The sequence below is a fragment of the Phaethon aethereus genome (assembly GCF_964289735.1).
Source record: "Phaethon aethereus genome assembly, chromosome: 2".
Taxonomy (NCBI): Eukaryota; Metazoa; Chordata; class Aves; order Phaethontiformes; family Phaethontidae; genus Phaethon; species Phaethon aethereus.
The window spans coordinates 164,593,036-164,603,603 of NC_138582.1; the positions used below are offsets into that span (position 1 = coordinate 164,593,036).

The following is a 10,568-nucleotide window of genomic DNA, read 5'->3' on the forward strand; positions in this document are numbered from 1 at the left end:
AGGGCACCAAGTGCAAGGCCATGGGGAAGAGCTGGTTTTGGGGGATGCCGCTAATGCTCCCCGCCCTGGCTGCCGCTCTTCTAAGTGGGACTTTCCATGCGCTGTTACTTTTCTCACACCATCTGGTGATTAATTCAGCACCTTGAAAATAACACCAGCATTTCAATGAGGGTTTTGGGTAGGTTTTTTTAATTAGATGAGGCTTTTCTTCATTATTTCCTGCCTCCCATCAGAATATGTGAATGCAAACAGTGTTTCTGCGATGCTGGGGCAGGCTTGCCTTGCATCAGCTGAAGGATGCTTTTCTTCTCCAAACGCAACGTGCCACCTCCCTCCTTCCTCCTCCAGCACATCCCAGTCAACGCGACGTCTTCCAGCTCAGCCTACGTGTGCACGCACACGCACTTATTAACTTTTACATCTTAATTGAAAGGGCGGCATATGTTTAAGCCTTAATAATGACATTCTTTCTTCCAAAATGGTCTTTAATCTTGAAATGAAGCGGTGAACAAAGGCAGCAGAGCGGGGTTGCCAAGCGAGGCTGCTGGCATGCGTGCGATGGGAACGACCTGCCAAGAAATGATTTTTTAGGGTTCGGATTCAAAGCATGTGCCTGACGGTCTGGGGAGCGGCGCGGCAGCAGCGGGCGGGAGGCAACGGGGGCCCCGCGGGTGACGGAAAGGAGGTTTTGATGAGTAGGAGCCAGGTGTGAGGTTTCTTCCAGAGCTACTAAATAGCATAAAAGACAAATCTGCTTTTAACATGGTGTCCTGGTACGTCTCTGCGTGCTGGTCCATGGGCCATCCCCATGCATTTGCCTTCTTCCTTCTTCCTAGCCTGGCTCATAAATATAAACTGACAGCATTTATGGGCTGGGGCTTTCCTTGTCATTTGTCCTGAGAATAAGACAGTTAAAGTCTCTGGATGCTCTTATAACGCAAAAGAGGGGAATATGGAGCTGCTTCCCTTCTGCTGGTGTTTGGGTTTCCAGACTCTGAGGGTCTACAGCAGTGAAACAGTAATTGCAGCTCTATCAGAAATATTACTTTATGGTCAGTGGTATGGCTTAAAAATCCCCCTAATTCTTACTTATATCTGTGTCTCAGTGCTTCAGCGCTGAAAGATCAAAACATTCATAAAAACGACTCTTGTGAATACCATCGGTGGGTCTGTGAGCCCAACCTTTGCACTTTGAAGGGGGTTGGGTCCTTGGCTTTCGGAGACGCCATTTAAGGTGGTTCAAAGATTGAACAAGAATCCATTGCTTGGACGGATGGAGTGCAGTGTATTATTGGTGAGGAGTCTTCCAAGGACGCTTGCTTTCAGCTGCCATGCTGCAATGGGCAAGAAGCTGGGGAAAAGCAGCAGCCTGAGAGCAAACGGAAGCAAACTCAGCGTGGAGAAACTATGTGCCATGCTTGGAGATGCTGCCGTTTCCTTATTTGCTTCTCGTCTGTTCTAAGAAAAAAAGAGAAAAAAGAGAAAAAAGAGAAAAGGAAAAATAGGGGGAAAGGGGGTAGGGGGAGAAAAAAAAGAAATTAAAAGGAAAGAAAAAAAAGGTCCTTCAAAAAGGAGCAGCAAATGTGCACCGCTAATTGACCAAAGCCCTGCCAAGCAAATCTTTTGTCAGATCATCTGCCCGAAATCAAAACCCCGAACTCAGCAGGCCCCGTTACCGACGGTTCTGCCTACGAAGCAGGAAAGTGTAAAGCCCCCGGTTCCCGCTGCTTTGTTAAAAAGCCCTCGCGACACCAGCCCCGTCCCCCCCGTTCCGGCTGCTATATAGCGGGGTGTCGAACGTTTCTGTCCATCGCGGTTTTGGTTCGGCTCCCGCTTTCGGTCTTGGATAGCAGCCAGCAGAAAATGTCTCAATACTCAGGAAAAGTAAGTAACAACCCAACCGCCTCCCTTTCAGCCTGGGGCCGGAGAGCCCGAGCATCCTCCGGGTTGAAGGAGTAGGTTAGGATAATGTCCTGGAGGATGCGACGTGAGTGATGATACTGGGAGCAAATTCGGTAGCAGGGATGGGGAGGGTGCCGGCAGAAGGAGCTGCGTTTCGGGAGTGGAGTTTCCTGTTTAAACATTCCTGCTGGAAATATGTGTGAGCGAGCACGAGGTGGTGGGAAGTGCCGTAAATGCGGGATGCGCTGCGTTCCCAGAAAAACAAATATGTTCTTAGGAAAAAATGGCAGTGATGCCGTGCTCCTCTTGCTGGAAAGCAGCTAAAAATAAAACCAAGCCATTCTAAAATGATGCATCTGCAAGAGATTTCCATCTGCTCGAAATGGGGGTCTGCCTTGCCCCGGCTGCTCACCGCGGGCCCGTTCTCCTCCCCCCCAGATCACTTTCTACGAAGGTAAATGCTTCACGGGCAGAAAGCTGGAGGTCTGCGGCAGCTGCGACAGCTTCCAGGACCGAGGTTCCCTCAACCGGGTCAACTCCATCTGCGTCCAGAGCGGGGCCTGGGTCTGCTTCGATCACCCCGACTTCCGAGGGCAGCAGTACGTCCTGGAGCACGGCGAGTACCCCGATTTCTACCGCTGGAACGGCCGCAGCGACCACCTGGGCTCCTGCCGGCCTGTCGGGATGGTGAGTGGGTGCCGCTGGTGTTTCGCTCTCCCGGCCGGAGCATCGGTGGGACGGAGCTGCCGTCAGGCTTTATTGTTAGGAGCCCCGTGAATAAGTGTAATAAATACCTGCACTTTTTAGAAGTAATACGTCCCGTTGAGAAGGAAATAGTCTCTCAGGGAAGGTTTGTCACCCCTTGGAACGGTCTGCACTGGCCACAAAGCCGAGTCGTGGTTTCCCGTGCCTCCCAGCTGGGAGAAGACGCATCGCCTTCCTCCCGCAGCGTGGAACGCAGCGGCTTTAACGGGATGGGGTTTCCCATGTTTTTTCATGGTGGCATGGTCCTGCTGGCGTCACCGGCTTTTCCTTTCCAGCGTGAGTCACTGTGAAATACTCACGGGGGAATTAAGCAGGAGGGTCGTTGCCCAAGGCAGGTCTGAGCGGGGCAGCCCGGTCTCCTCGTACCCCCGGGGGGGGAGCGGGCAGCCCGGGGGCTTTCCGAACCGGCTCCGTGGGGCAGCTGGGCTGCTCCTAGCAAATTCCAGCTGAATTCTCTGCTGTTGCAAAAAAGCGCCAGTAACCTAAACTAAACCCATTTTTTCCCCCATACGAGACAGCCTAACCCTTACGAAGCTTTTAAAAGCACTGCCCCGAGGAAGGTTTAATTGGGAAGATTAAAAAGTAGCAAAGAAAAAGGAATCTGGGTGAGGACTTTCCGTTCGACTCTCCTATCACTCAGGCCCCCCGGGGCAACGATGAACCCACTTGGAGCTGGCGGGGTTTCTCGCTGGCCCCGGAGCTGCTTTTCAGCACAGCAACGGGTTTGTTCCAGGTCTGTATCGTCCTTCCCAAGGCACCGCCGCGGCCCGTGCATGGAGGGATGCTCTGCCTTGGGCCCTGGAGCCCGGCCGGCACAAGGACGTGCTCCTCCCTCCCCGGCCCGCGATTTTCCCTGTGGGATGCCAGCGAGTGCTTCGAGGCATTTCTGCGGCGCGGCTCCCCGGAGCAGCGTTTGCTCGGGCCCGGTATCCGCCTGGCCGCCGCTGTGGGGTCTGGCGTGGCGGCTCGGCCTGCTTGTGCGTTGACGTTGTTTATTTGAAAAACGCGTTTAGGTATTCTTTGAGTTTAGCTTAAAAATACCCTTTCAGCTCGCTCTGCCCCACGTACCTATGCCATAGGCTGCAGAAATCTCCCCGGAGGAATTTATGTCGTCGCTTATGCAGCGCCGATGATGCAGGGAAGGTTTCTTTTTCTTTCCTCTGATTTGTTTCCTTAAAGAAAGGCACCACAGCTCCCATCGGGACCCACGGCTATGCGTGGGACTGGAAGCGATACAGATTAGTTTAGGGAAATAAATAGTCTGACATCTCTCTGCGTTCCGGGTATGGATCCTGTTTTGCTGTGTGAGTGCATGGAGAGCGGGGGCTGTAGCTGATGCTGTCTTTGGGACGGAGGGTTTGTGGGCTGGGGGGGATCTGCAGACGGGCGAGGGGCTACGTGTGCCCGAGCGCGCTGCAGCCCACGAGCGGTGCATTTACGCACGCACGGCAGCTGTAGGAAGGTGTGCTCGGAGGCGGCACGAGTTTGTGCGTGCTCTGTGCGCGCTGGCAGTGGTGGTGTTGGACTGCTTTTCATGTTTCCCTTCCGAAGCACCCTTCCATCTTCCTCTCTCTCTCATAAAAGCCAGGTAAAAAATTTGCTGCTTTTTTTTTTGTTGTTGTTGACTCGAATCCCTTTGTCCCCAGCACGGCGAGCATTACAAGATCGAAATATTTGAGGGGAGCCATTTTAGTGGTCCCAGCCTGGAGCTGACGGAAGATTGCTCCTTCCTGCAGGGACAAGGCTGGGACAAGACCTGCATCAACGCCCTCAAAGTGTACGGCGATGGCGCGTAAGTAACGGCGCGCGTCCCGGCGCGCAGTCGCTGCGGTGCTCCCTGCCCCGCACCCTTTGTGCCCAGCTCCGCAGGGGAGCGAGGCGGCTGCAAAGACTCTCCCGCATCATGGAAAAGCCTGTTGATGCCGGGGGGACTTGGAGAGAGCCTAAAAATTTGAGTTGAGCCTATGGTTTAAAGGTGAATTTTGGCGCCTGCCCGTTGAGAGCTGCTTCTAAGGAGCATGATTTTCGGAGGGTGGCAGCTAAGCACAAGCTACAAGAGTTCTGAGACATCTTTTTAAGGTGTCTGAAACAAGAAGTCTAAAACCAGCATTTTTTCTTTCTTTCTTTTTTTAAAAACGTTTCTGTGCATGTTTCCAAACACCTCCTTAAAACCTGCACAGAGGCTTTTGGGGAGGGTGGATGAATGGCTCCGGGTGATGCAGGTCAGGGCTCTTTTTTTTGCTTTGCAAGTGGCTTCACCACAGCTTGCTGCAACACCAGAAACCTCCTCCTTGGACAACAAAAATAAGGCAGCGGTGTCTCACCTTCACATTAAATCCTGCCTCTGAAGGACAGGGGTAAATGCGACGGTGATGCACAGCCACCGCGATGGGGGTTTTTGGTCACCCTCGGCGCCTTGTGAACCCGCTTTGCAGATGCGTTGCTGGTGCTCAGCCCCATCCTCCTGCCCCTGCAGACGTTCCCGAAAGCCTCGGCAGGACAGCGGCTTTGCCTTTTTCTTGCTGTTGGGTGGCAATTCGCGTTTTGTCAACGGTGTCGGTCCTATTTATGGGGTTTTGCTCCAGTTGTGAGGAGGGTTGCTATCTGTCCGTCTTCCCTTTCCTCTGGCCAACAATTGCATTCTCACTGCAAGAGTGCTGGGAGCAGGGGCATGCCATAAAATCCTCCCGGAGCCGGGCAGAAGGTGGCCGGAGTAAGAGACGGGGCAGAGGGGAGCCTCTGCAGAGGAGGGAGCGCAGAAATGCTCTTTGCCTGCCCTGGATATTGCCTGGACTGGATATTGCACATCTCACCTGCGCCCGGTGTGGGATGTTGGACCCTTGCTGTCCAACAGCTTTTTTTTTCCCCGAATAGGAAAAAGGTTGTTGCCATCCAAGCTCCTGATATCCTGACAGCAAGTGTCCTGCAGGACTCTTTCTGATTCAACTGAGACCTCTCCTCTTCCAAAAAAACAGGCTTATGATCAGGCAGTGGAGGTTCATTAAAACTAAGGAGCAGAGCTACCAGCTCTCGATGGGAAGAAATGGCTGGAGCCCACTGGGGACTCAGTTAGTGCTGAGCATTTGAAGCAAAAGGCTTTTGAGTACCAACACCATAAAGCCAAGCGAGAGCCTGCAAGTACTTTGGCAAGAGCTTTAGGGCCAATTATTTACCACATGTGTCCCTGTAGCAGAGCCTGGAGCTTGAGAAATTGGGAAGCTGCCCAGAAGCTTTCAAGCACTTACTTACATTTTTTGGATTGATTTTACCCCTCCCCTGCAAAATATATAAGGGGCACAAAGCTTGCTTTCCCTCGCATGGAAGCCTAGACTGTTTATGTTAACATTACATGACTTCGTAAAGGCTTCTAGTAGCGATAAAAAAACAGAAAAAAATTAAATAGTGAGAAAAGCGTGGTGAGGAAACTCACTGAGTTTTGTAGAGTTATATCTGGACCCCGGGAAGACGGTCTTTGAAAGCATGGGGAAGGGTCTGTCAAGGCCACTGAAAGGCAGGACCGTGCAGAAGGACCTGCTGGCCCCAGGCTGCAAGAGGAGAAGTGAGACCAGGGAGGGGAAAGGGACTCTAGGGCACTGCTTTTCTCTTTTGGAAGGACCATATAAGCCCCAGTGTCCCCAGGGGCTGCAGATGTAGCTGGTGCTGGGCTCAGCCTGGCAAAGCCCAGCACTCGTCCTCGACTGTTTGAGGAGCGGAGGAGATAGGGTCACTGGAGATGAGGGGAGATTCAGCCACAGGCTGTCTCCGGCACATCCCCAGGCTGAAAGGGGTCTGTTCTACCCTGTGCATGCTGAACGCAGATGTAAAGCAGGGTCCCCCTGAGTTCTCTGCCTGCTCCCAGTAGCGCTGAAGTCTCACTCTGCAATTTTCCCCCTTAATTCCCCCAACGCAATGTCCATCTGGTTTCTCGGTGGGGCTGAGGGTGCCTGGCACCTTCCCCGCTGCCCTTTGCGGGCTGGCGACTGCTGCCCCACACAGCCAGAAAGGCTGACGATAAAGCCGTTAGAGCCATGCTGGAAATGACTTGCTATTTCGGAGCAGTTTTGAGATGTCACCACCTCCTCGGAAGCTGCTGCGGTTTGCGTGGCGAGCAGCTTTGCCCGTCCCATGGGCAGAGCCAGCGCCAGTATCACATACGGTATCATCCAGGTTTAGACGGACACACACTTCTTGTCCTCCTTTGTGCCTTGGCTGAAAAGGAACAGCTTTAAAAAGCTGAATTTCTATTACAGTCCAGGAGAGAATACCCCAAAAAGGGCTTTTCTAAGCTACAGTGGTGTAACTTGAAGGAACCAGACCAACCATTTATTCTGCTGAAGCATTTATGAGCATTTAGTAGATGTTCTGCAGTCAGGCTGTGAATTAACAACCAGAACAGGTACCCAAACGTTGCCACTCAATAAACGTTAATTTCTGGGCAGAGGCGATAGTGTCTCACGGCACTGCTCGAGCCCTACGTGGAGAATGAGCGACCTCGAGCCCTGCCGAAAGCATCGCGCTTGGTTCAGGCTGAAGCTGCAGTGCTCCCCTGACAGCTTTTTCAGTGCGAGCAGCCAGCGTTGGCTTACAGGGCCTGCGCTGGTTCCATGTGAGTTTTATTCCCATGTCCTCTGGGTTTATGTGCTAATGAAACACAGCACTGAGATGTTTGAGGGCTGTGCGCTATGTGCCTGGATCAGGTCTCCCATGCTGGGCTTGAGGACGGGATCCTTTCTTTCTTTTTTCTGGGCTCCTGACTGACTTGATTTCCTCTCTCGCTGATGGTGTCAGAGAACGTAAATTTTAGGCAATAAAGGAACAGCTAAGTAAGCCATACAAGTCTTCACTCATCACCTTGCACTGCCAGTACACTTCACTCCCATCTTTCCTTTTATTCCTCTTTTTTGCAGCCTTCCCCTAAGCAGAGGGACAAGCCGGTGGGTTCTTATCGCCATGCTAGGTCAGAGAGTCTTCTTCCATCTACCCAATTCCCACCACGCGACTGTGCAGACACATCAACATTGTGTCTGGAGAGAAGTGCAGAGGTCTTGGGAAAGAGGGACTATGAGGGGCTGCTCTACCCTCTGCACTATTCCCCTTGGGTCCACCAGATGTTGAAAGATACCCTAAAGCAGAGCAGAGCTGGAAGAACCACCGTGGCCTGGTGGGCCAGCAACACCCTGTGAACAACCCTGTCCTACCACCATGCAGTATTTTAATAACGTTAGGTATTCTCAGCAGGAGGGAGTGACTGGAAGGTGCAGAAAATAGGATTGGGAGGCCTTTTCAGGAGTGCTTGAGAGTGAGCTGATGGAAAAGGAGGCCCATGATCGTCCAAAAATATGGAGAGGTGCATATAAGCTGAAGGGGTGGGGTAGAAAAGGAAACAAGCCATGTGTGCCTTATGGACAAGGCTGCGGTATACCTAGAGGAGGATAATGTTATAAATTGTTCTTATAATTAAGCTGAAGAGCTGAGCACGCTCGCCGACAGTGCACATCTGCATATGTGATGGGGGGGACATGGCTTCAGGGCAACCAGCCATTACACTCACATGAGCAGCGGGCAGCCTTCTCCACGTGCTGCAAAGTGAGCTTCAAAGGGGAAGTCTGAGGACGACTTTGTAATTCCAGTTCAGATATAAACTGGCTGCCAAAAGTGCCAAAGAATGAACTCGTTTGTTTGCAGGAAACGCTCGGGTTCCCAATGTCTTGGCTGAGCACGTTGCAGCGATGCTGCAGAAAAGGGTTGTGCAAGCGTGGGCAGCAGCGTGGAGAGGGGCACCAGGCAGGCGTGTGCTCAACGTGCCAGTCATATCTGTGCACAGGCAGATGGGAGAAGGAACCCACCACAGTCCCACCTCGCGTCCCCTCAGAAACACAAAATAAATCCAAATATGTCAAGGAATCTGTAAGGTGGCTTGACTAAATACCCTAACTTTTTGCTGTTTTTTTTTAATAATGCCCGTGGGTGGCTGCTTTTATAAACAACTTTTTTTCCTAGACCTCCAGCTTTTTGCTCTGGGTCAGACTGATCTGAGTTCACCAACTGTTGTCTGACCCTGGAGGCCCAGCAGTCTTTGACCCATCCAGTATTTAAAGGAGTTTCTCCCTGGAAATTCCACATACAGTAGGTCCCAAACCAGATGTCACAGCTGAATTCCAGGCAAGAGATAGACCACAAAAACCAAATGATTTAGAAGATTGCATTTGTGCTCTTTCGTCATTGCTGAGTCAATAGATGGGACACGCAGCACAGATCCTTATAAAATCCTTTAAAATGCTGGGAAGAGAAGAATGAGGCAGAGATGAGCAGTTCAGCAATGATGGGATGGAAACCTCACTGTAAAACTATCAAAGCAATGGAAAAACTTGGTTAAAAACCATGGGAGATTTAAATAGAGGAAAGAGGTGACACTTGTGGCCACATTAAGATCACAGCACAGTGTGTACTAAAGGGATGAAGGGAGAGAAGAGCAGAAAAATTTGCCCCTCTTGACTATCAATCAGAATTGTTCCTGACTTGAAGACCTTCAAATGGAGAAAGACATGCTAAAGAAACATAGCCAAGCTAGGTTAAGAAGTCAGGCACGCCAAAGTTACCAAAGCTGTTGAGTGTTGTATCTATTTAACTGCATTCCAAGGGAAAGCTGTAGTTAACTCTGGACATAGGGATAAAAGTGAAGATAACCGAGCCAAGTCCTGCCCTCTGTTGGAAAGCATCAAAGAGAGGCCATTGAAAGTTACTAGCAAAGGGAGAAATTATTAAATATGGTTCTCATCCTCGCTAACGAGTCAGTTCAAAGAGGTAAAACATCCTTCAAGCATTGCACATTTCTCCTTACAGTGCAAAACGGGTTTATCTAGGGGCTGAGAGGACTCAGGTCCTTCTTTAACAATATCAAATGCTATTAAATTGTTTCTGTTGCACATGGTGAAACTCAGAGAGATCCATTCCTACAGGGAGCCCCTGGTCCCAGGCTTCATCACTGGTGTAACCCAAAACAACTTCTTCTCAAGGCAAGGTCCAGTCTGGCTGTGGATAATTGCCAGGCTACGCTGGAAACAGGGGGAAGAGCCAGCAGTTAACTCCACCGGGGGCATTTCTGTGCGCAGGATGGGACAGGGACTGCAGAGGGACCAGCGAGCCCTGGTAGTTTGCAGTACTGCAATGCCTAAATGCAGCCACTCAACGCGGGCATGAGGCCACCTCGCATGACCACATTGTTGGGACCCAAGTAACCCTCCTTTTCTGCTCAGGTGGGTGCTGTATGAGGAGCCCAACTACCGAGGCTGTATGTACGTGGTGGAGCGAGGCGAGTTCAGCAACTTCAATGCATGGCAGGCACGCAGCGCGAGCGTCCAGTCCATCAGAAGAATCGTCAACTACTTCTAGCTGAGCTTTCATCCTACCAGCGATGGCCTGCTGAGACTGGGCATCACCCTCCTTCCCATTCACTGACCCGTGGAATAAATTGTTAAACACCAGCTTTTGCCTCTAAGTACTTTTTTTCCATCACTTGCATGAGTTTAAGAGGGAACCGACTTGTAACCTTTCTAAGCTTGCTTTTCATGATATGAATTTGCTTTTTTGTTCTGCAGTGATTTATGAGGACATGGGGGTGCTGGGCCAGAACTGGTGGTAACAAGCAGACCCGGGAACGTGCTCCCCAGTGCCGTTGTGGTCTGACACATGTTCACCCTGTCCCGTCCAGGGCCACCATGTGATGGATCCAGCTGACTCCTGATGCCTGGAGGGGGTCACGTTGCTGCACACGTGTGCTGTGAGCGCAGGCGCGCAGCCGTCAGAGCGTCTGCTCATGCCATGTGACGACACACGTGAGAATCATGTCAGGATCTGACTGACTTGTGGGGTCTGTCTGAGCATGACGTGCTGCTCCTGAT

At 51.5% G+C, this 10,568-nt stretch overlaps 1 protein-coding gene across 1 annotated transcript; it reads left to right on the plus strand.

Annotated features, from left to right (window-relative positions):
* Positions 1–1,863: 1,863 nt before the first annotated feature.
* On the plus strand, positions 1,864–10,059 carry CRYGN (crystallin gamma N; the record flags this gene model as incomplete). The annotated part of the gene is made up of 4 exons (XM_081996819.1): positions 1,864–1,884; positions 2,341–2,589; positions 4,314–4,459; positions 9,924–10,059. The coding sequence occupies 4 exons, from the start codon at positions 1,864–1,866 to the stop codon at positions 10,057–10,059; spliced, it is 552 nt and encodes a 183-aa protein (XP_081852945.1).
* Between the last annotated feature and the right edge of the window lie 509 nt (positions 10,060–10,568).